This window comes from Gnatocerus cornutus, chromosome 7 (assembly GCF_029298725.1).
Source record: "Gnatocerus cornutus isolate USDA-ARS CGAHR chromosome 7, icGnaCorn1.1, whole genome shotgun sequence".
NCBI lineage: Eukaryota > Metazoa > Arthropoda > Insecta > Coleoptera > Tenebrionidae > Gnatocerus > Gnatocerus cornutus.
Window position 1 is genome coordinate 14,549,347 of NC_142239.1, and position 24,995 is coordinate 14,574,341.

Sequence of the window (24,995 nt, forward strand, 5' to 3'; positions counted from 1 at the left end):
GCTCCGTTGGATATTTGGTAATTTTCTCTGTTGGAGTAACAGTTTAAAAATCCAATAATGAGAATACCACACGTGGAAAAGTTGCTAAAATCAACCTGATAACTGTTACTCAACGGCGAAAACAATTTTGCCACTTTACAATCTACCAATGATTGGAAATGAAAGACTACCGGTTTTATGTACCAAAAAAAATTTAATTAAACCTACTTGCACACCCACATCGGCTCTAAAATAAATACCGGCGCGACAAATTTAATTATCATAACTCTGTAAATTGAATTCATGACATTTCTATGAGAGGAAAATATGTCATCAAATTTAAGGAAATATCATCCTTTCTAAAGTATGAGAGAGACTGTTTCAATCCTGTGAATATTTTTTTGGAATATTATAGCTCTTTGTATCGCAGAAACCTCGGAAAATTTATTTTTTTATACAAATAATCCAAAGAATCTTTCAAAATCTACTGCAAACTTGCATTTGATATATGTATGTACAGGCAGTTCAATGATAAAATAATATACGCGGCGTTAGATTAAAATGATAGTCTCATAGTCTAAAAACTTGTTTTTGCATCTCAAAAATTGAGGTGATCTTTTATTCGAGGTACTGTAAACGTATGTCTTGATATCTGTCAATTATTTGAGGTTTAACCGTCAATTTAAGACACACGTTCGCAAGTTGCCGCCAATTTAATTGATGACTATGTCGATACAACACGCAACATAACAAAATAATAATTTATTCATAAACAACTGCATTCTTCGAAAACTCATGTTTCGAAGCAATCTCGCCATGACGACTTTATCTAAATGGCCGGCTAATGCAGCTGCCAGTTCGAAAACGAGGAATTTACTTTTTTTGATTTCATAAATGGTTCTTTCAGGTCATGTTTTCAAATCGAACCGCGTCAAAATCTCCACCGTTCGCTCATTACGTAATCCAAAACCTGTTATCCCATGTGGGAGTCTGAAGTAAAATTTTTGAAATTTTTTCATGTCTTGGAAAACGAATGGTGTCATTTCCGCTTCGTAGCACAAACAAACATGAACTTGAGTACAATCACCCATCAAAAAAAATTCGATCCTTTCTCTATTTCCATTTCCCAAAGTGATAAGAATCGCGACAAAGTAGAACGCCGACTATTTCGCGAAAGTTGAAGGTAGATCACGTGAAAACAATGGATGATCATGTTATTTATGTAATTTAGAGATTTGGGAGTATAGTCATTAAAATGGTGAAAGCGCCTTGAGCTATTTGGGAAACTATTTGGCATACTTGGATGTGGGTATGTTTATGGTCGGACTGTGGTCACTTATCGTAAAACGACAGACGTTTTCACTATTTTTATCCGAGATTTGGTTTATCTTTTCCGTTTGGTGGACGTGGAAGTGATAAGGATTCCAGCAAATGGAGTCATGGGGAAAATTGTAGAAATCAGATTCTCAAACTCGAAACTTATCTTGACCAAAAGTAGAACCTTCCAATACTTTCCTTAGAAAAAAGTCATCGCGTTTTTCTCAGTCCCCATTTTCACCTCGCGTCAATGAATCGATCGTTACTCATCAATTATTGCCTGAACAAATTCCACTCTCCCACATTACTATCTTACTATTTACTCACCGCCAGGAATCTAATTACCAAAACAGAAATGAATCATCCAGAAATCGAGAAGGCCCAAGGGTGGACACGTCAGACCTGACTCATTCCTGCCAGGATTGGGGTAGGACGATGAGTGTCTTCCGCGCGGCCAACAATGTCACACGTCGCTGAGACTGCGTGCATTGACGAATTAATTACTTTGATTATGATAATGACTCATTTTCTGATAACTCCGAGATTTAAATGGAGCCTTGACAGATGTTCACGGTCGGTATAAACAAAATGTATAAATATTCACGATTTAGAGAGTGGCAATGTTTACTTTGCCATTACCGAAGGTTGAGAGAGCAAAATTTAATGGACAAGTGACGAAATGGCAAATAGAAATTTTGACACGTCTTTTGCTTGCAAAGTAATTGAAATGTAGAATTCTTTTGACTTGAGGGTCTTCAGTTTCTCTTTGATTTATCTGTGGCTGACCACTGAAGGCAAAACTGGTCTCACTGTGACATATGGGGCACTTGAAAAAGTGCGCGTTGGCGTTGCTTTTTTGATAGAAGAAACGGAGAAAAAACGCATGTGTATTATTAACTCACACCATTGTGCGAAAATGACGTTTGGAGTCGATCTTTTTAATGAGACTTTGAAAAAGTCAATCTGGGATGTGAAGGATGTGATTTCCGTCTGATCAAATTAAATGTCAACCACCATTCAACGCTCTACTCAAACAAATTTATAAAAAAACTCGACAAGTGTGTTGTAGTCATAACATTACCATCATTTCCGTAAAAAATAAGGCAAATGAACTACCACATGGACGCGAACGGAAGAAGATTAATTCAGCTGAAAAGAATACTTGGTCGATATTTCAGTGATTTATACAGAATTGCAGTCGATAACGACACTATTATCGTGTGAATTGTCGCTTTTGTTACGTTCAAGCGAATTTTGTTTTCTATTTTCACCCTCTGGAGTGGTTTTATCTCTTGTGGGGGAAATAAGCCGTTTGCAAATAAATAAAACGGCCTTTCATAAAATTATTGAGATTTTTACCATGCAGAGTTAACAATTGAATGCTTTTTTAGTTGGCTTGACTGCGTGTTGTTAATATTAACCCACCAACAAAGGTCCTTGGAATATGAAATGTGTTGGTAGTACTGGTACCTAACCTCAACCTGTCAGATATTTCAATATGACAAACAGAACTACCACCACAAATTTCACCAAATGTGGCTCCACTTTGTTTACCGTTAAGTAACATTGGCGAAATTACTTTGCAATAACATAATGGAAATCTGCATCAGTTAAATACAATATGCGTCCACTCATCCGTGCAAAACTAAACGGAAGTAAGCACATAAAATCGTAGTAAATGATGTAATGTGGATTTTATCATGCGTAGGGAGTGCCAATGTGACGAGAACTCAGGAAAATACTTCCCAAAGTTTATTGACAACACATAATCACACCTTAATTCGTCGCTAATCTCAATCCTCGAAATTTGGTGATACAAATTTTTCCTCCATTTCCGCAAACAAATAAGGCGAGGACCGCGTAGAAAATCCCACAAGACAACATTTCGACCCACAGCGCAACCTTAAAAATTCACTTTTGCAATGTCTTTTTTATGACCTAATCCGACCCTGGCTCCTGACATCAAAAATCATTAACCCAACGAAATTGCCAGTTTCATTGACCATCCTCCGCCCAATTAAAATTAACAAACCGTAATAAAACACACAGATTTGCATAAGTAATTCGATCACACAAACTGTCTAATTATTATTAATTTTTGGGAAATGGTCCAACGGTAATGGTATGGTTTTTAGGTCACACCCATATCCATCGAGTGAGACAGATGGACGTGAAAGTTCGAGGTCTAAGCGAGAAAGGAAGTAGCGACCAAATTTTAACCTTATTTGGAAATATCTATGCGCTTCAGAGAACATGTGGTAATGTAGATGGTGTGGCTTTGCTTGAATAGAAATTAAATTTTATCCCGAAGAGAATAATATCGTCATTGTTATTCCTTCCGTCCACCCACCTCGTCGTTATCTTTCAGTTGAAAACATCCGATGATCATTTTTCAAAACCGGAAAATGCCACCAAACCGGACGGTAGAGACGTCTGGACGCTGATCAATACCGAGAGGTCTAAATTTAAGCAATGCAACAACGTCTAGCGTGCGTCTGCAACTTAGGTTCAAAGCACTCGCACCAAAAGCTCGGTGAAAGTGCCAAGTTTGTGGGCCAATTGTCGACGAATATGGAACAGAGAAGCACCCTTTCCAGAGGACTATATGATGTTTGCGAAAAACGACTGATTGAGCAGCAAAATACATATTTTTTACAATCTTGTTTGTCATGTTCCTACGTTAATTAAAGCTTATGTTAAAATTAACAACAATGACTAATCAGAGATAGGTATTCATCATTTATCATATTTATCATCATCATATTTACGGTTTTCGCGGGATTTTCATTTCTGTTTTCCTGTTAACATAGCCCAATAAAATTGAGATTTTCCTTGGGAGTTTCCGTGTTATTTCATAAATTTAATAAAAGATAAACATGCGACTTTATGATCCCAACCGTCTTGATCAAGTCAGCTCTGGAAAACAATCTTTGGGAAACACGGTTTTGTTTGAACATCTACTGCAAAAAAGTTGAAGTTTTATTAGAAAATGTACTGAAGTTGAGCATGTAAACAAGTTTTCATTTTCAATACATTTATGTAGCAATTTCACACAGTAAAATGACATAATAATTGAAAGGTGACATTTCTCAATTGATAGTCTGTCGTATACTAAGAAATACGTTTTCGAAGTTTTGTCTTTCATTGATACGGAGGGGCAACGAACCTGCAAAATTTTTTACCCGATTCAAAAAGGGGCTACCAACATAAATATTGAATGTTACCAACCCAGCAAACAAATTAACGGATAAAATAGGCAATTATGTCCTCCAGTGTTTGCCTTTTGAAAAGAAATAATAAAGTTCTCGAAATTCAATGATTGATTGATGTTATCGTTGATTCTTGAAATGTTTTTGAGAAATGTGTTTCACAGCGATTGTTTGGTAATCTGTTGCGCGAACGCATGTATCAGATATGAAAGGAAAAATAAATTATTACCTCCAACTTCCTTCCAAGTGTGTGAATGAATTTTTAGTCCATCCGTTAATTTATCGAAATTCTTGGTTTTGGTTTAATTAAGAAGTATTCCATTATCATTAAACCAAATTTGGTACAAAACTTTCTGCACTTTCTTTCGTATTTTCTCACTACGGTAAAAGATGTGTTACAGTGTTTTACCACGTTTTCATTCATACTTTTTCTAACATTTCCTGTCGATTTTCCTCCAAGTGAAATTAGCACCAGCTTTCGCTTTTCTTTTCGGCTTGTGCAAAAATCTCCACCTGAAACTGTTGTTAGTTGTGAAACTAAACCATTAAGCCTCACTCTGACCCTGAATTATTTATAAAGCAGCCCCGACCATGAAAAAACTCTTGAATTGAATCGAACTTGAAGCGTTCTTAGCGCCATTAATGGGCAAAAACCAGCCGTCTTGCTTTTATTAAATTTCTAACTGTTTCAACGTCCCGTTCAGGAATTTCAACGTAAATGGCAGCGCAAATCCTCCAACACTCCGCTTGCCATCTGCCACGAAGAGGACCTCCAGGTCCTAAGAACTCTAATGACATAAGTGTTCAAGGTCGCCTAACGAGGCCAGAGCCCGCCAAGATGAATCGGAACGCCGGCCGGCTACACCATCTCGAGTTAGGTTAGGCCAAACCGGACGACCAATCAGGTCGCACCGTCCGCTTTATGCCCATATATGGTAACAACGTTGTGAATGAGATTGGTGGGGTGGACCAGTCCATGTCAAGGGGAGTCCCCTTCGAATCCAACAACCGTATCAACAAAATCGCATCAATTGTTTCAAATTTGACGTTTTCAAGGAAAAATTCACCCTTAAATCGACCTCCCCGATCATATTGTACCAAAATCCGGACGATTTTCCGCGGAAAAATTTCGAATTTTCACCCGGACTCACCCGGGCTAGTCCAGTTTTCCCAGCGCCGGCTTCCTCGAAATCGCAACCGGCATCTTTCATTCGTTGGTTGATCGTTGTGGTTCTGTGACGTGTCCGTTCAAACGGTAAGTTTTGATTGTCTTTTTATTAAATTTTGGAAGTTTTTCCGACGCATTTTCGTTGCAACCACCTGAAAATGGTTATTTTTAGCCCCTGGCAGGTGGTTGTTGCCGCCGGCTAGAAATAACCGACTTTTGGAGCATTGCCAGCGCGTACTCTCCCATTTATTTATTTACCGACGTAATCCCATTCACGGTTACTCCAATTTTTGGTAATTTCGCATCGTCTTGGGTTTTTTATTCGATTCTTCAATGATAAGGATATGAATTGTGTCATGATGACTCGGCGGGGCAGGGGGGGTACCGATGCAATGCTATTCCTTATATGGTAATGTTTGGCAGCGATTGGCTCTCGCCGCCACTGTAATCCTGCGCCGTCGACTGGGGAGGGGCACTTACACACTTCGTATATATCTAGCGAAATTTTCAAATTTCTCACAGTTGTAGCTGCTTTGTGATATTGTGTGCAGACGTCCAAAAGAGACGTTGCTGTGCTTATAATATAATTTTATTACATTTAAATAACCCCAAAGTAAGTTTCAACTTCGCTAGTTTTTGGTGGAATTACAGTGTCGTGGGGTGTGGCCGTGAAACGTGGTGAAATTTTCGTTAATTCAATTCAAACTTGTGCCTTTTCGATTATTTTGTGGACCAGTGAACGATTTTTAGTAGTTGTGACTTGTGTTTTTTTTTCGAATTTTTTCATCGGTAACGTCAATCAAATTACTTGTCGTTTGCAGTTCGTTAATAGTTCAAATTTTTGATGGTCCACCAACAATAATGTAAAGTTTTCTCGTAGTTTTTTTTGAATTTTTTTGGTCAGTTTCTTTCACTATAATTGACACGAATTCTTGATTCGCGTTCCGTTTCCAACCTTGCGTTGAAATCTGTTCTTCCCATTGTATGAATTTCGTAACAGTTCGTTCACAGCCTCTCCGGGTCCATAAATATGCATCGAGCGTAGTCGCTCTACCGGTTTGGGCCGCGTTGTCCTAACGGAGTCCATTGTGTTATAGTTACCGGTTTTTTGCGATTCCCGTCATCCATTCATTAAAGTTGGATCAATCGATCTAATTTTTTGTTTTCTTTCAGTAATACTAATCAACATGTGTGACGAAGAAGTAGCCGCATTGGTCGTCGATAATGGATCCGGTATGTGCAAAGCCGGTTTCGCCGGGGATGACGCCCCCCGTGCTGTATTCCCATCCATCGTGGGTCGCCCAAGACATCAGGGTGTCATGGTCGGTATGGGCCAAAAGGACTCGTACGTAGGTGATGAGGCCCAAAGCAAGAGAGGTATCTTGACTTTGAAATACCCCATCGAACACGGTATCGTCACGAACTGGGATGATATGGAGAAAATCTGGCATCACACTTTCTACAATGAATTGCGTGTTGCTCCCGAGGAACATCCCGTCCTCTTGACTGAAGCCCCATTGAACCCTAAAGCTAACCGTGAGAAGATGACCCAAATCATGTTCGAAACTTTCAACACACCAGCGATGTACGTCGCTATCCAAGCAGTATTGTCTTTGTACGCTTCCGGTCGTACCACCGGTATCGTATTGGATTCTGGTGATGGTGTCTCTCACACCGTCCCCATCTACGAAGGTTATGCCTTGCCCCATGCCATCCTCCGTTTGGACTTGGCTGGTCGCGACTTGACCGATTACCTCATGAAAATCTTGACTGAACGTGGTTACTCCTTCACCACCACAGCTGAAAGAGAAATCGTCCGTGATATCAAAGAAAAACTCTGCTATGTAGCTTTAGACTTTGAACAAGAAATGGCCACCGCCGCCAGCTCTAGTTCACTGGAGAAGAGCTACGAACTTCCCGATGGACAGGTCATCACCATCGGTAACGAGAGGTTCCGTTGCCCAGAGGCTCTCTTCCAACCCTCTTTCTTGGGAATGGAAGCTTGTGGTATCCACGAAACCACTTACAACTCCATCATGAAGTGCGACGTTGATATCCGTAAGGACCTCTACGCCAACACTGTCCTCTCCGGTGGTACCACAATGTACCCAGGCATCGCCGACCGTATGCAGAAAGAAATCACCGCACTAGCCCCATCCACGATGAAAATCAAAATCATCGCTCCACCAGAAAGGAAGTACTCTGTATGGATCGGTGGTTCCATCCTAGCTTCACTCTCTACATTCCAACAGATGTGGATCTCCAAACAAGAGTACGACGAATCTGGACCATCCATCGTCCACAGGAAATGCTTCTAAATTTCTATTACATCTGCAACATTTCTCTATTAGTCCACGCGTTTCAGTTTCTTTGTATATTATATAATGCGATAGGAAGCCGTATCACGGCCAAGGAACTGCCATCTTTTGTATGTTAATGAACCGATTGGTTTTCGCGTAACATATGCACTAGGCCAAAGTATTACAATCTTTTTTTATAATTTATTCCATGTGCAGATTGAAGACTTTATATTATGTACGTTATTATTACTTTAGGCTAACACTTATGGGATAATAAAACAGTTAAAAAATTTGTAAAATATCCTTGTCCTTTTATTTATAATTTATTCAATTTTCTACAATAAAACAAAACTACCACTCCATGTTTCAATTCCGCAACTTCCTATCTGATAACAGTGATAAATAAGATAGCGGCAGTTGAAACAGTCGAGATGGAGCACTGTGTCGTCTTTGACGTGGGCTCTTCTTCAACGAGGGTAGGTCTATCATCTTATTCCGCTCCGCTTACGTTTAGTACGACCATCTCTGAAGATGGTGCTGTTGGTACAACCCATGGAGTTCCCAGAAGACCTGTTTTTAATGGAGGAATGGTTCTGAACTGGAAAAACTGGCAGAAAGTCCTAGAGCACGGCTTCAAGTTGATGGAAATTGAACCAGACGACTACCCTGTCATCTTGAATAAATCTTGTTACCCTAACTTCAGATCCCACAACGAAAAAATCGCACAGATTTTATTTGAAGAGTTCAACGTTCCAGCCCTTCACTTGAACTACTCTCCTGTCTTATCTCTATACGCTCTGGGGTCTCTAACCGGATTAGTCGTGGAATCGGGCTTCTTTGAAACTCAGTTTTATCCAATTTACGAGGGACATATCTTAGAACGGACAGTGACACGAGGATTCCCAGTAGCCGGAGATTATCTAACTTATTTTCTACAAGAAACTCTCCAAAAAAAAGGTTTTCGTTGGGCGTATAAAACAGCAGAGCTCATCAAGGAGAAATCGTTTTATTTATCCAAAGACTTAGCCAGGGAGATACCACAGGAAGAAACGTTTCCGGGGCCTGATAACAGTGTCAGTTTATCAAAAGAAAAGTATTTGATACCAGAAGAATTATATCAGTCTAGCATTGAATGTGGCGGGATGCACGAATATCTCATTAATACACTGTACAGGTGTAACTCCCAACTCCACCAAATTTTGTTTGAAAATATTGTTCTTTCCGGGGGTAACACCCTACTACCCGGTTTTGCCGAGCGATTAGAGCAGGAACTTCTAGAAGCTCGCACCTCGTTCAAATTCATTGAAAATTACACCCCTAAAATCGTGAAAAACAGGCAGAATTCGGTTTGGTTTGGTGGTGCGAAGCTCGCAGCCCTACCAACATTCCCAAACATGTGTTTAACAAAATACGACTATAATGAGCATGGTCCCACTTTTGTACATACTAAATTTTTTTAATAAACATTTTAATTACTATGTTAACTTATCTACGATTTGATTAAACGTTTTAGCGGACGGAGAATCCGGTAATTCGGTAACGCAGGCTTTACCAAGAAGAGCCCCAACTCTTGGATCTATTGGTAAAACTCCTAGGAAAGGAACTTGTGCTAATTCAGCTAGTGCTTCTCCTCCACCTTTGCTAAATATGTTGGTACATTCTGTGCATGACGGGCACACAAATCCGCTCATATTTTCAACCAGTCCTAATATGGGGATTCCTGTTTTCTTACAAAACGTTATTTCTTTCCTAACATCTTCAGTGGAGACTTCTTGAGGGGTTGTAACAAGAATAGCACCATCACACTTCACTTCTTTTAAGGATTCCATAACACTGATGTGCTCATCAGAAGTCCCTATAATCAAACTTGTAGAAAATGACGAAAAAAGGGGAACCAACCTGGGGGCGTATCTATGATGAGATAATCCAAGTCGCCCCAACACACGTCTGTGAGGAACTGCTTCACCATTGCTGTTTTCTTAGGGCCACGCCACACCACTGCATTGTTTCGGTTATTTAATAAAAACCCAATCGACATCACGGCTAGTTTCTGATCTTTGTCGGTGTAAACAGGAACCCATCTGAAGACAGTTTGACAAAAGAGATAACCTTACATTTGAAACTCACCCTCCGTCAGCTTGGTGAACATCTTTCCCTTCCAGCTGGAGCAAGTAGGGGATGCTAGGCCCACACAAATCAATATCGAGAAGACCAACCTACAATTAAACGTCTTAAAACGCTGTTAAAAAGAATGAGACCTAACCTTAAAATTCTTTTCCTTCAAAGTCAGAGCCAACTGCGTACTGACAGTGGATTTGCCAACTCCGCCCTTACCGGACAGGATTAGAATAACATGTTTCACACCCTCAAGCATAGCGAAATTTGAGCAATATAAGTAAAAACTCGTGTAATTTGCGGTTTTTAGATTGTTTTGACACTAGTGATTTGTGTTGGTCACAAGTTATTTTTGAGTTGCACGGTTGGCGTCCTGAAATTTTAACAGTTGACGCAGTTTTTGAACAAAGATGAGCATTTTGAATTTTTTCGTAAAAAGCTTGAAAATGTGGCCCACGGACAGTGAATATAAGAAAAACTTAATAAAAGTGTTAATGTCGCACGTAACTAAACGCAGTAAAATGCGAACTGGAAAAAACAAATAGTTTCAGCTTTATAACGCACCTGGTTCCCATGACTACCGAGTACAAACAATAATTTTCTCAGAGAATAAGCAACAATGGTAATTCTCTTTTTGCCTTTCAGTTCCTAAATTAAATACCTTTCTGTGTTGATTTTTAGATTCTGAGCAGAGTCAAGCCCGCGATCCCCGCCGCTAGCGAGTCAGCAGCCTCAATGAGAGACCACACCTCTGACAATGTCCCCAGATTTGAAGATTATTTGAAGAAACGTGATTACACGGGAGCTATGACACTATTAGAGGTAACGCGCTGCCTTTCCATTCATTTCTTCACATTTCAATTGTAGTTCCTACAATTGCAAGAGCCTGATGTGAAGATAGATCTTTGGATGGGCTACTGTACCTTCCATCAAGGCAACTATAAAAAGGCATTGTCTATCTATGAGAATCTCATGAAAACCAAACCAGAATTAGACAATGTTGCTGTGAATTTAGCATGTTGTTACTTCTACCTTGGGATGTATGAAGAATCAAAGGAGATGCTACAAAAAGCGGCAAGTGGGGGGTTGAAAACAAGATTGAATTTCCATTTATCGCATAAACTAAGAGACGAAGCAGCTCTGATGGAGCATCACGAGCAGCTGCAAGACGTGTTGGAAGATCAATTGAGTTTGGCTGCTATTCATTATCTAAGAGCTCACTACCAGGAAGCTATTGATATTTACAAAAGACTGCTTCTGCAGAATCGCAACAATCTTGCACTGAATGTCTACGTAGCGCTGTGCTACTATAAACTGGACTATTATGATGTATCTCAAGAGGTTCTAACTCTTTATTTGAATCAATACCCTGACTCGGTGATCGCAACTAATTTAAAGGTATTGATAACGTATGACCAATGTCTAACTACAAAAACTTTTGCAGGCTTGTAACCACTTTCGCTTGTATAAAGGCTCAGTGGCAGAAAACGAACTCAGATCAATCGTTGAACAGAGCGCTAATGTAGGCTTCGGTTACGACCTCGTTAAACACAACTTGGTGGTATTTAGAGATGGTGAAGGCGCCATGCAAGTTTTTCCATCTTTGGTTGACGTTATTCCCGAAGCGAGACTAAATTTAGTCATCCACTTCTTAAAAAACGATGACATTAAAGAAGCTTATGATCTACTTCAAGATCTACAACCAGCAGTTCCTCAGGAGTACATTCTGAAAGGAGTGGTCAACGCCGCTTTGGGACAAGAACTGAATTCGGTAGTCTGCAAAAATGGTAGTCAAACCTATTGTAATTTTGATTGTAGCCTGACCATATTAAGACAGCCGAAGAATGCTTTCAGTTGGTTGGGAGTTCTGCTAGTGAATGTGATACCATAGACGGTCGACAGTGCATGGCGGCGTTCTTCTTTCTAGCCGGACAATTTGAAGAAGTCCTCGTTTATTTATCTTCAATCAAAAGCTTTCTTCATTCAGGTCGGTTGAGTTATACCACCAGTAAAACAAATTAGATAAATTATCTTTCAGATGACACTTTCAATTTCAATTTCGCGCAAGCCAAGACCGCCTGTAACCAGTTCAAAGAAGCCGAAGAGACGTTTCTTCTCATCCAGAACTCCAAAATTAAAGAATGTCCCATTTATATCTCCAACTTGTCCCGTTGTTACATTATGAATGGGAAACCAGAGCTCGCCTGGGAGTTATATCTGAAAATGGAAAGCAGTTCAGAGAGTTTTAATTTGTTGCTACTAATCGCTAATGATTGTTACAAAATGGGGCAGTTCTGGTACGCCGCTAAAGCGTTTGATATGTTGGACAGACTCGATCCCAATCCTGAGTTTTGGGAAGGGAAACGTGGGGCTATAGCTGGAGTTTTCCAAGGAGTTGTCGCTAATAAGTTCCCGGTGGATATGTTAGGGGATGTTTTGCAGTTGTTAAGGAGCAGTACTTCAACGCAAGCTGACCAAATTGCGAAGGTTATTAGGCAGTGGGTGAAGGAAAAGAGAGTGGCAGTTGCGTGAAAATAAAGAGTTGAAGTTGTTTTTTGTTTGAAGAAACGAAGATCCTTTCCCTTTCTCCAAATCCAGAAAAACAATGGTAATACAACGCGAATCTTATCTAAATCCTTTTCTTTTTGTGACCTTAATTACTATTTACGTAATTGATTCGAAAAACTGAAATTTACGTGTAGAGATAACGATCGTATGATTTAAATAGTTTTAAAGGTAATAAAAGCCGGAAATTCAATAATAAATAATTTAATAATTTCCTAGAGAAATAAATACATTCTTCAATTAACTAAAACAACATACAAACACTCGAGTCTTCTCATTCCTTGCATGTTTACAACAAAATATAAATACATACAGATTACAAAGTTATCGTTCTCTGCTTGTTAATCTCAAACTTGCATGTTAAAAAATAAAACAATGATTGTTTTGTTCTAGAAAATGCGAAACAATCAAGACTAGTTTTGTTTCTAAATGTATGATTCCCCAGAGCCGGGCTTAGGCCACACGAGAAGAGCTATTGTTCATGTTCTGAAATTCAAGGAGTGATCACCCGACTCTGATAGTTTAGTACAAAAACTAGGTAATATATTTCAGCTAAGTTAAATTATAATACAGTGAAAGTGGGTAATAGGGCCTGTTCGAACAGACGATTGCTTAAAGCTATAAGAGAAATAAATAGGGATTACATCTAGAGTTGGCTTTGATACATCTTGATAAAATAGTTTGAGGTCTGATCGAAGCTCTCAAAATATTTTGATCTTACATTTTTTTTGGCCGTAACTGCTCTCCAGGGAGCAATAACGTTTTGTTTTTTTTTATAAAAAAATATAAACAAGATATGATTAACAATCATCATTTCGTTACAATTAGCCAATATGGCTTACGTGCTTCCGTCGAGTTGTTTCGATTAACAAACAGAATCTTGGTAATTTGTTACCCTACCTAGGCGCGTTTTAGAATACTTGTATGGTGTTCCCTGAACGTCGGTATGTAAATGGTACCGACCAGTCTTTGGTGCCACTTCAAAGCGAGTAAGGGTACTCCGCTAAGTACGTCGTAAGTGACGTCGGCAGTTCCAACTTGAAAATTTTCACTTTGGAAGCATTTTTTAACTGTTTGTTGATGGCCAACCGGGCAAGATGTTTTAATGATGGGGGCTTCCCCTCTTTCCGCAACGGTTTGTCCAACACGATTGACGAGAGACACTTCCCTTGTTGATCCATCCACACTTGGGCGTCCTTTTTTCGGCACACGTAATGCTGCACCAACTCCAACACCCCCGGGAACAACGGCATCGAAGGCTGAAGATGGGGCTGCGCGTCCAACCGAAAATATCCATTTATATAAAACAGTCTCACAGATTTCGGCCCCCTGTCAGTTTGCACACTCAACGAAAACAAGAACCGCGGATCTGACGAGTTCCGCACTAGGAAAGTTCCCACTTTAGTGTTTTTCAGCAGTTCGTCGCTTTTGTCGAACGTCAGGCCTTCGTAATACCAGCCGGATAGGCGAAGAACCCTCACGGTGTCGGTGAGTCGCACCATGTCCATTTCTGGACCTACCACCGGAGGCGGTGATGGAGGAGTTACCAATGGAGGCAGCACGAAGGTTAACGGCACGCTGGGCGAAACTTGAGGGGACGGAGACGGTGGCAGGGTCGTCATGACTCCGCCACCGGAGAGGACCACCGATCTCCGGGTAGAGCAGCATGGTGGCACCGGGGCGCAGCACGTAAACTGGTGCTTGCAGTTGGGGCAGACGGTGCTACAGCCTAACATTGCAGGCATATGCCATGCCCGGTCAGTCTTCGTTCTGCAACAAAGAAACACACACTTAGCCACTAATCTTCCAAATACTTTTTTATACACTTTCAGCTGATAATTGCTCTTATCTGTTACGAGTTATAACGAATCTTCAAAACGGGATTTCCACAATAAATTCTTAAGAGTCATCACAATTGTATTTTGTGTTAATGTTTTATTTTAATTCTTTACGTATGCGATTATACCTGAAACAATTATGAACACCTGTGGCTTCAGGAATGAGTGCGCAGTTTCCATTACTGTTCAATTCTCATATTTCCATTTTTTCTAGGGTATCTGGGAGCTCCACCGAAATTAAAAGGAGTCCGACGTCATTGCAACCTTTCAAACAATGGCACAAGTAGCAAAAACTACGTTGAATTAGATAATGAGCACGGAACAAACGAGATTATTTACGTTTACATTGCGAAACTTTAAGAAACAGGTATCTCAATTTCCACGAAATAATCAAGAGGATATGGTTGATAATTAGAGTTGTTGGCGACATAGCAATTCTAGGAAAATCGCAGTCAAGGTATTATAAAAATACTAATTTATTGTTAATTGAGGCGAGTTTCGGGTTGAGAAAGCGTACCTGACCTCCTGGAGGCCAATGAAGACAGTTTTATTGCAAGATGTTAAAACCGAGGGCGCGTATTTTTAGAACCACCTTTGCCCATAAAAAGACGCCCTCCTCTCTAGGTGACATTTAAAGTAGCTCACCAAAAGTCGCTGCACGTCATTGATAACAGATCTCGATTTTGTTATTCAGACTTCGATAAGAATTTTTTACGATATAAATCAAAACGACGGAACTCTTGATGAGCGTGTCAACAAGAAATATTTTTCCGGTAAACACGATTTTACCTACACGTGCCGTATCCGTAATCCGATTTGATGTTTTAAACATTTCCATTCTGTTTACATTTCCTGAAGACTTAACTCGATCAAAAAACGCATTGAGTTGGTTTGGTGAGTTTTTCTTTCCTCGACTTCATTTAGGAACAGATGGTCGATTTCAATTTTGATCTTCCGGAATGTGAAAACAAAATTTAAAATAGTTCGTGTTAGATGAAGAAGAATGTTAATTGACCTTGTCGACTTTCTAGTGGAAGGCGATGTACTTCTCAATTGAAATTTTTGACGCGTCACCTCATGCAACCTTCATTACCATCAATGTATTCACTCATTTGAATCCACGATTCAGGAACAATGTATAATTATGTTCATTGATTTAAATTTTCATAGCGAAGACGAGTTTTTCCCAGTGCAGCCGGAACCGAAAAAACCCAACAGTGACGCTGAAGTTTTTTTGAAGCAACGTCAATTTGCTTAAGATCAGCAGACATGACAATTAGATAAAAAGTGGTTGTTTGTACCGACAGACGAGGAGTTTTCAATAAAAGGAAGTCACCACAGTTGTAAATGAGTAATCGTTAAATTTCCGATGAATGATTTCCTTATCGGTGCCCAGCGATTTGAAAAATATTTGTACATTCCACATGAACAAGTAGGTGTGTAATCTGCCCCACATCCGTTAAATTAGATAATTATAGATCGGCAATTGACGTTCTCACGCCTAAATTAGAGCGGCTGTCACCTTGTACCATTTTACGGAGAAGAGAAAAATGTTTAACGGTGCAAATTCACACGGCAAACATCTTTTACGCTAAGCAAACAGTCTCCAAGCATCGATGATCTCACCTGTTGAATACCCCTGTAAAAATCTCTCCACCATAAATCTGCCTAACATTCGGACCATTTCCTGTGCCTGAATTTGGCGGTACCGGCAAGTTCCCGGTACTCTGTCTGCAGGTGTGCAACCTTTTCGAATCTATAGGTGCGACAAAGACGTAAAAGCAGATGCCTGCTCGGTTCCTAGAAGTCTGATCAGACTCCGTTCGCAGAATATGCAACAAAGTTGCTGCCCAGAAACTTTGTGCTCTGAAGAGGCTTTGTCTGAGGAAGGTCAAACGTTTGCGAGGCTCCAATTTCGCAGAAGGTCGCTATGCCGCCATCGAAAAATAAGAAAGTGGTGGTGTTTTTATGGTGGAGGAATTTGAAACCAAAGAATGAGTAGGTGGATAGAAAGCGACGTTATCCATTGAAAGGAAACAGGTTTATTCCCAGAATGATTAACTCGAACTTAGATAATTATGTTCCTTTGAAATCATTTTACGTTGCGCAATTGCAAGGCTGGAACAATTAACTTTTGCTAATTAGAAAGAGGTAGAAAGTCGGATATATCTGCGGTTTTTGTTATTTAAGAACAACCTTGAAGGGATAATCAAAATTGCCAAGGTCGCTTGATAAACAACCACGAAACTCTGTATTTATTAGAGCTCGATTTTTATTCAACAAGTTCAGTCTACGGTTCTCGTGTGGTTCTAAAAAATCAATAATCTATTTTTGTTCGCTTGTCCTTCTTTCGCTTTCTTTAGGTATTTGCATTAAGAAAATATCGACTCGTACAGATGTTGCTAACATACCAAGCGCCACGCAGGACAACGAACTTTATCAAAGACAATTATGCGAAAATCTGATAAAGAGAAAAACATACAATCGATTCAAAGAAACTGTTAGCACGGCCTTACAAATGGTAATTTAAAAAGACCTTCAATCAATTTTGCCGGATTTGGTGACATGCTATTCCCTCGTCCTCAAAACCACCAATAGAATATTTTTGGGTTTATCCTCTAACCTTGGAGTTATCGGCGTTCTCGATATAGCAAATCTTCTATTTATGTCTTGCTTCATTCACTAGAGTCTTCGTAATTTTTCCCGCGAAATTATTAATTTAATAGCTGGAAATTGCTAGCGCGTGAAAGGTCTACTATAATTTTAAAACAACCAACAGCATAGAGTTGACATTAATGGTTTTCGAAGGCATAATTTAAATTACTCAATGCTTGCAACATGAGAATGCCATTTTTTAAACCCGGTAATAGGTTTTAGAGATGCATAGGCATGTGGCACCCCATCAGCACAAACCAGTTTACAAGAAAAGTCGCGTCTATCTATGTGGATCGTTATTTCAAATTAGCAAAAGCCGACAGAGCTATGTAAATTGCCCTGCAAGAAAATCCAAGTGGCGTTTTTCCGCTGCTTGTTTATTACTCATTTTCCTGTCAGTTATTTTAGTTTCTCATCTCAGAAAGTGAAAATGGAACACCCACAAACTATTTAAGTATTGGGATTTTGAAAGTCGCGTTAAAACCACAAATTATGCAAGAAAAATCCCTGCGTTTTCTGTGACGGAAGAAAATCCCTCCAGTTCCACCTTTGAGTAAGACTGATACAGAAACCCCAAAATAATCTCGATGCCAATTGTCGGAGTTCTATAGAAACCAATTTTCTTTCTTTGTGGTGATATTTAATGAGAAAACAATGTATTTTATTGTTTCAGTTACAAGGAAATACCTCACAATCTGCTATATTTGCTGGTCTTTGAAACGCCGTTTCTTTCTACGAATTGGCGATAAGAAGTCGTACCGACAACGGTGTAGAATTTCGGTTATTCGTGAACGAATTTATGGGATTATCGTGTTATATAAACAAAAAGACCACAAAAAAAGCCGCTCCTCGGTGTCATTTAATTTATTATAAACACACTTAATGGGTGATCAAAACGATTTGAGTCGGCTCGTTGTAACGGTCCCGTTAATGGTAAAATCAAAATCGAAGGTTTAAATAATCATTTCCAGGTACCATGTAAGTGATTACGGTACTACGATGGGCAAGCATGACATGGAAATGTGAATAAATGTACCGTACTCTAGCATTTAAGTTGCGTAGTAATAAAGAACAATTAGTTGTTTCAAAAAGCCGGAAGGAAGAGGCCGTTGAACTGACTTGTTGCTAATTTCCAACTACAAGAGGATGCACGATTTGGGCATTAATGGGACCACCTTTCGATCGGTTTTTCCGATAATAATGGAGTGGACCCGCCATGTCTGGCCACTATGAATGGGAGCAAGAATTTTTTTAATCTGCGGCCCGTTATGGAAATAGCACTCGACAAAACATAATTAGCATTCATCCAGTACCGGCATGTCATGCATAATTCATGGAGGAGTGAAATAGATTTGTAGCTTTTTATGTAACAATAAATGGTATGGAAAATGAGCGTGTACTCGGAAGCTCGCCCTCTCCGGTCAAGATAAACAAAAGAACAACGACTGCTTTCCAGTCACATATTTCCCGGGAACGCCATAAATAATTCAGTTCGACTAGTTGTACGTGGAAATTCAAATTTAGACGCTTTTCCCGAAAAGTCCGAGTTTAATATCGTGTGTTTATGGATGGAAATAGATGCACGCGATCGAGTGGGCGAGTGGGATTTTTTCCATACTTTCGTGGTGGAGATGTCATCCCATTCATTTGTTTTGGATTTAAAATTAGAAGGAGATAAGGAGCGTACGGAGAATCGTATCATTACGATTTCTCATTAAGCTGAATTTCAGGGTCATTTACATTGTGTGGTAACATGTGCTCTGTGTTACGAATTCTGTCATTGTCCGGATCTCAGAATTCCACGGATCCAGCAGGCGTGTCGCCATGAAGACTCTCCCAAAAAAAAACCCAAATAATTACCTAATCTAATCCTTAAGGACACCATTAACGACGAGAATAATCCATAAAGGCACTATAGACACTTCCAGCACTAGTCCTATATCCACAGCAAACTACACTCGTGCACATATTCTCATCTCAACACACTTCAATTGTTTTATTCTAGGCCAACTTCAGACTTTTGTTACAATTTTTTCTTTTTAGGTTATGTATCGATCACTTGTAACCAGTCCGCGGCTACCAAGCAAATGCGAGATGTAAAACTGGCGAAGCTTCGTCGACTATATCCGACCAGTTACCTCGGTATGACGTTTAAAAAGAGAGAAATAGCGACTTGCGCACGAAAAACAAAGACAAAGACAGTGCAGCCTTCTGGGAATGATAAAACGTGTTTTCACTTCACGCTAAGCAGGCTGTGTGGAGGGGGGTGGGCTCTGGCTAGAGTATTTCAGGGAATCCTCAGTTCGTAGAAGGTACGTATATATGTATATATTTAGCCGCGGGTTAGACCCACAACTCGCGTAAGCAGCGGTTCTAAAAATGTTCACTCAAGGGGGGAAATTTGGCAACGTCTGGTTATGACGTCAATGGATCGAAACCAAGTGGCGCCAAATTATGACAGGAGGAGGTTCAAACAATTGATAATCTCGTAACGGGTAATGAATCAAGTTTTTTATTGATTTCTTTCTTTACTGGAATACATCCAATTACAGGGAAATTGTAGGCTATCAACAAGCTTTGAACTTTCTCTCTTGTGCACTGTATGGGGCTAACTACCTCGTTATGCAGCCAAAATGCAAATTAATTTGCAATGTAAAGTAATCAGCGCGACTTGATATCGATTGAATGTCTCTTTTGAATATGATTAAACCTCATGTCAATGACAGTTCTAAAACGTCAATAACTCCTGTGTCGTCATTGTTTTCACAACTGTTTTTAGAGCCAACTAAAAAGAATAAGAAGAAGACTATTGGAGTCAAGTGGTCTATGAAAAATTTCATTTTTTACAGAAGTATATACGAAAAAATAGGATTTGGCGCCAACTTGTTGACTTTTTAATTAAACACCCGATAGTTGCATTTACGTCAGTGTGACTTCTACCTGTGATGACTCAATAAAAATTTTCAAGATTTACTTTTTATAAAGATTTAATTAAGAAGTCAATCGAGTAATTAACAAGTTTTTATCGCCTTTGATTCTTCACAATATAAACTATATTTAACCAACAATTTTGCGTAATGAGCGTGACAAAGCTGCGTAAGTCTAAGGAAAGGTAAGAAGTTAAACAAACGTTATTAGATGGAGTATCTATCTACCTGAGACATTAATCTTTTGTGAGAAGATAATTATTTCTTCGCTGCAGGCGGTCTGGTAATAATAACAGTCAACAATATCGGAAGACAAAAAATTTACGACACTTGGGAAATAATTAGCGGAAACTGAAAGGACAGGTGTGGAAGAATTGTAAATTTTACACAAAGTTCTAATTTCCATAAAACAGTTTTAACTACGGGAGCTACTAAGAATAAGAAAAGCAGGCTTTGAAATTTTGAAGTTCTTTGGTAGCTTTTGACATTTCGAGGTTAAACTCAAAGATGGCGCTGTTGACTCCGCAACATTTTTCACGAATGATTATAATCGATCGTGATTTTCTTGATCAAAATACATGTGTACTCCCCAATTGCAAACTAAACTTATCACAAAACTAGCTCCTACTTGAAATAATATTGCACAAGCCATTGGTGATGGATTCGGGCTAATCTATAATATTGTAAGCAAATAAATCCCCCGCAAATTCTTCGGAATTATGACAATATTGCCTGATAGCACAAAAAGTGACTTTTATCTATAAATACCGCTTGAATATACGTACGTAATCTGTTAGAAATGATAGTAGCAGCGTGTAATTTATTCATACTAGGAATCGAAATAGATAAAGGAACAATCTTTTTTTGCACTTCACAAAGACGTATAGAAAATGAATTGTCTCTAATTAACAAAGAATTTGCAACATCAGCTTCTCAGTACCATAGATGTCCACCAACGGTAGAGAAAATGAAAACAAAACGTGGAAACCAGTAGCAACGTACACGTAAAGTTTATAAAAGATTTCACAATAGGAACTTTCATCCGAGATCCTCTCAAAGAATAATGGAAATAATAACAGTGCGTTATGAAACTTCTTGAAATTTTGATTGGGAAACATTTTAATTGTTTTCGGTTGTTGACTCGCAAAAGTTGAAACGTAAAAGGTCAAAAAGTGTAATCAAAATTCGAGGAAAACAGAAGGTGAAGGGTGGTACAAAAAAGTTCATAATTTATCAATATCACTTATTGCAAGCTTTATCGGAGCCTGGAGATTATTATTTCGAGTTTTCCAGGAAATTTTTTTTTGTTTACAATCAGGAACGTGAAACGAGCTACACGGTCTGGAATGTCAAAATTATAATATAATCCGTATTTAAATGAGACATTGTCAAAGGCTATTGTTATTCGCTTTTCTTCAATTGATATACTTGGCAAGAATTTTCATTTAGTAGTACATACGCGTTATTAAAATTTATAGCATATTTTGAATTACTCGATCTATTTTTGATGTACATGGCTAGTTTTTTTAATTTTCGAAAATATGCGGACACCATTAATAAATTAACGCATAACTTTACTCATTGTAGATAAAGTTCTTGAAAAGATTAAATAGTTTGGCATTTAATCAACGACAGGGGTACCCTTTAAAATGTTGATTAAAATTTTTAATCAGTAAACGGAAGTTAAATTGTAATAGTTCAGAAGTGTGTATCGAGTGTGTTCGACAACTAATCAGAATTTCTTTTATTGATAAAGAAACTAAAAAAAATCGGGAAAAAAATGTCTCTTACTAGAAATAAAAAAAAATCGAAACGGATTGTACGTTTTACATTTTTTTTGGCAATTCAACAGTAGCCGAAGCTATTTGTACACGACATGTAAATTTACCTAGTGGCCCCTTGGTAAATAAGTAGTATCACTTAATAGATAATTTCCCTTTTTTACCGATTCCCCAGATAAAAATCGTTATCACTATTTTGATTTGGATAACAATAAATTTTTCTCTAATCAGATTTCCACAAATTAATTAATTATAGCCAGGAGCAAAGCTCGCCAAATTACCTTCGATCGATGAGTAACGGCGCGTTTTAGGCTATGAAGATAGTTTTAAATAATTCTAATAATAACTATTACTCTATCAATCATACGATGTGCTTTTTCAAGAAAAAGCGTCATTTAATTATTTTCTAAAGATCCATATTTCGCCTCCATTGTTGCACGTGTTATGTTTGAGTTTCTAGAAAAGCTAAAAAGTTGTTTGCGTACTCAATTAACCCACGATTAGAAAAATTATAGCTATTAACAAGTCTGAGAAAAACATTACACGACTAATGATGAAATCTGACAGAAAATTTTCGAAGTTTTAAGTTGGCTACCGGTAATCAATCATTCTCATGCAGATTTGATCGATACCCGAGTTATGATTTCAAAGCCGATAATTGATTTGTTCTGCGAATCGCGGCGTCGATGGTCTGATGGTTTTATGGGTTGGGGATGATGGGTCATAAATTCTCCTTTATTGGAATTCTTTGAAAACCCGAAACGGTCTGTTCATTGCGATATTATAATAACGACATACTAGGAAGTCAAATGGTCATTGTTAACATTTTGATGGGCGCTGTTTAATCAAACTGAAAATGGATGCGCTTTTAATACACGTAACCGACTTTCTTTTAATCTCTCTTGGTTTGTTGTACCAAGAATCCACCATTAATCTAGTTATAACAGACAGGGGCGCTGATAAAGTAAATACAGTTTGATACCGAATATTATTAGAAAATGTGCGCTGCTTTCGGCGAACTCTAATTCGAGAACTCCGAGTTTTCGATTATTTATTCGCATTTCGTGCATTCCGAAGATTTTGTTTTGGTTTGTTTGCAGCCACAGGTAGCTAAAATTAAGTGGATATAATTAGCTCTTTTCTAGGAACTTTGCTTGATATTATATCGAAATTATAGTTTTTAGCGTGTGACGGGTATGTAATAAATTTCAACATTTAACAAGAAACAGTTAGTGTTATCTTTAGATTGATAGTAATAATGAACAAAATTAACTTGAAGTGTGCCAGTGATAAGGTGGAGGCGCCAATTTCAATTCGTTTTGTAATTGCTCATCCTGTATACGTGATGGTGCGATTCTTTTCTGCGAAACTTTCTTCGTTTCAATAAATTCAATGTTTCGTAGAGTAGAATGAGTAAGTCTGATTCTCATAATAGTTATAATGCGTACGTTTTTTCAATGTGTCACAACAGTTCAGACCGTTAACTTTCCTTATTTAGTTCCAATACTCGGAAAATTTCCGAATACATTAGGATCACTTCTATACAACCAACAAGTGGATCGATCGTACAAAAATTACCCTTCCTAGAAGTCCAATAATACCAAAAAGGTTAACCATTGCCACTTCATTCTCGGAAAGCTCTTGTATATACAATTATTTAAAAATCAAGCCCCGTTATACCGCGCACATTCAAATCAATCCTCCATTAAATATGCATATGGCCAATTCAGGGAACCATTCAGTTCTATTTACGTACATTTATTAAGTCTCAATGTCGACTAAATTATTGATAGTCCGTGGTGTTAAACCGGCCCGAATTTGAACCCCCCGGATCGATCCGGTTATTTATACCGAGATTCCGGGAAGCTTTCATTCCGAGTTATTTGCTTTTGTTTCATGGAGCCACACCCCCGAAATTCCGAAAATTGACGACGATGATGTCTCTTACCTTACCGGATCATGACGTGTTAAATCAATGATTGCACACGGATGTTAATTGATTTTGTGACGTCATATGTGACGTTGAAGATGAGAAGAGCGCTTTTTAAATATTGACTCAGTGCTTGAAACTAAAGAAAGTATGAAGAAAGCGATTCCGGATATGATCTTCTCTTGTGTTGTGTGATCAAACTTACAGATAATAATTAACCATCCCACTGTCTTCAGACTGCACTTCGAACTGAAATTTCTGCTACCACTTTCATGATTTTTAATACAGCTTTTATCACTTCATGGTTATCTGACTTTTTTACAGGAATATTTAATCAGAATGTTCGAGGAACATTATCTTTACATAAAAGCGATGGTTTTTCATTTTTGTTATGATTTTAATTTTATGGGCGAGCTCCGATAACTCTTGAAATAATACCCATTCTTGGAATTTAAGTTGGGTAAATAGAAGGTCTAATTACAATAAATCCCATTTGGTGAAATCAAACAATTTTATCGCTCAAATATGTGCCCAAGAATAGGTACATAAGGGATTTCTATTTAAACTTGTAAAGTTCTCGATAATGTTTGATGACACCTGCAAGAGAAAACAATTTAGGTGCAGCTGTTCTTGGTAGTATTTCATATTCAAATAAATATGAAGAATGATAAGGTTGAGAATCTTCCCTTGGTGATACTCTTTATCTGTGTAATGTAGAAAGTATGAGTTTCTGGGAATATAGAATGCAGCGAAAATGCAGCGAATTTTAATAAAAATTAGTGCTCGCTAAAAGCCTCAATTTGTGAGTTTTATGACTGACCTAGTTAATGTTGGAAATTATAGATATAATAATAAATTGATGTTGAAATTTCCATGAAAATTTATGTAATACATAAACGCGATACATACTGATAATAAAATTTTTAGTAATAATGCGATGTAATGTAAATAAAATCGATAAAAATTGTTGCCGTCAATGTATTTAGTTTGCTGTAATTCATAAATTTTCGTTTTCCTTTTAAGGAATTTTGGTCTCTTTTAAGGCGGCGATTTACCTACAGAAAAATGTATGTTTTCAGGCCTCACAAAATTCGATATTACTCCGTTGTCTGTGAAAAAAATTAGTTCAAATTTTGTGAAACTGCAGTTAAGATAGTAATTAATGTCGGGACGTTGAGTTTTTTTGAAAAAAAGTAATGACAGTATGATAA

At 38.4% G+C, this 24,995-nt stretch overlaps 5 protein-coding genes across 6 annotated transcripts; 3 read left to right on the plus strand and 2 right to left on the minus strand.

The window, feature by feature from the left end:
• The first annotated feature begins 5,668 nt into the window (after nt 1-5,668).
• Nucleotides 5,669-8,151, plus strand: LOC148171397 (actin-5C). Of its 2 annotated transcripts, none has more exons than XM_088042578.1 (2): nt 5,669-5,760; nt 6,847-8,151. In XM_088042578.1, the coding sequence occupies exon 2, from the start codon at nt 6,861-6,863 to the stop codon at nt 7,989-7,991; it is 1,131 nt and encodes a 376-aa protein (XP_087898704.1). In that variant the 5' UTR covers nt 5,669-5,760; nt 6,847-6,860; the 3' UTR covers nt 7,992-8,151. The 2 variants fall into 2 exon arrangements, with proteins under 2 accessions (XP_087898704.1, XP_087898705.1); XM_088042579.1 differs by lacking the exon at nt 5,669-5,760 and adding an exon at nt 6,157-6,286.
• Nucleotides 8,152-8,404: 253 nt separating this feature from the next.
• On the plus strand, nt 8,405-9,433 carry LOC148171398 (actin-1-like). The gene has a single exon (XM_088042580.1). The coding sequence runs from the start codon at nt 8,405-8,407 to the stop codon at nt 9,431-9,433; it is 1,029 nt and encodes a 342-aa protein (XP_087898706.1).
• Nubp2 (NUBP iron-sulfur cluster assembly factor 2) lies at nt 9,409-10,481 on the minus strand. Its single transcript, XM_088042587.1, has 4 exons — nt 10,237-10,481; nt 10,101-10,189; nt 9,873-10,054; nt 9,409-9,828 (listed from the first exon to the last, which is right to left on the minus strand). Exons 1-4 carry the CDS (start codon nt 10,345-10,347, stop codon nt 9,449-9,451), a joined length of 762 nt encoding a protein of 253 aa, XP_087898713.1. The 5' UTR covers nt 10,348-10,481; the 3' UTR covers nt 9,409-9,448.
• Nucleotides 10,482-10,672: 191 nt separating this feature from the next.
• On the plus strand, nt 10,673-12,639 carry Ttc26 (tetratricopeptide repeat domain 26). Its single transcript, XM_088042574.1, has 6 exons — nt 10,673-10,710; nt 10,770-10,910; nt 10,956-11,486; nt 11,533-11,859; nt 11,907-12,075; nt 12,127-12,639. The coding sequence occupies exons 1-6, from the start codon at nt 10,708-10,710 to the stop codon at nt 12,618-12,620; spliced, it is 1,665 nt and encodes a 554-aa protein (XP_087898700.1). The 5' UTR covers nt 10,673-10,707; the 3' UTR covers nt 12,621-12,639.
• Nucleotides 12,640-13,551: 912 nt separating this feature from the next.
• On the minus strand, nt 13,552-19,286 carry LOC148171401 (suppressor of cytokine signaling 2-like). The gene is made up of 2 exons (XM_088041418.1): nt 19,007-19,286; nt 13,552-14,423 (listed from the first exon to the last, which is right to left on the minus strand). Exon 2 carries the CDS (start codon nt 14,396-14,398, stop codon nt 13,634-13,636), a length of 765 nt encoding a protein of 254 aa, XP_087897544.1. The 5' UTR covers nt 14,399-14,423; nt 19,007-19,286; the 3' UTR covers nt 13,552-13,633.
• Between the last annotated feature and the right edge of the window lie 5,709 nt (nt 19,287-24,995).

Bases quoted from the DNA above. Each gene is read 5' to 3' on its own strand.
- LOC148171397 (XM_088042578.1), top strand. From the start codon at position 6,861: ATGTGTGACGAAGAAGTAGCCGCATTGGTCGTCGATAATGGATCCGGT.
- LOC148171398 (XM_088042580.1), top strand. From the start codon at position 8,405: ATGGAGCACTGTGTCGTCTTTGACGTGGGCTCTTCTTCAACGAGGGTA.
- Nubp2 (XM_088042587.1), bottom strand. From the start codon at position 10,347: ATGCTTGAGGGTGTGAAACATGTTATTCTAATCCTGTCCGGTAAGGGC. The intron at 10,055-10,100 runs GTGAGTTTCAAA...AACTGTCTTCAG, and splicing joins GTTCACCAAGCTGACGGAGG to ATGGGTTCCTGTTTACACCG. The intron at 9,829-9,872 runs GTTGGTTCCCCT...GTTTGATTATAG, and splicing joins CATCATAGATACGCCCCCAG to GGACTTCTGATGAGCACATC.
- Ttc26 (XM_088042574.1), top strand. The intron at 11,860-11,906 runs GTAGTCTGCAAA...TTTTGATTGTAG, and splicing joins TGGGACAAGAACTGAATTCG to CCTGACCATATTAAGACAGC. The intron at 12,076-12,126 runs GTCGGTTGAGTT...ATTATCTTTCAG, and splicing joins CAAAAGCTTTCTTCATTCAG to ATGACACTTTCAATTTCAAT.
- LOC148171401 (XM_088041418.1), bottom strand. From the start codon at position 14,398: ATGCCTGCAATGTTAGGCTGTAGCACCGTCTGCCCCAACTGCAAGCAC.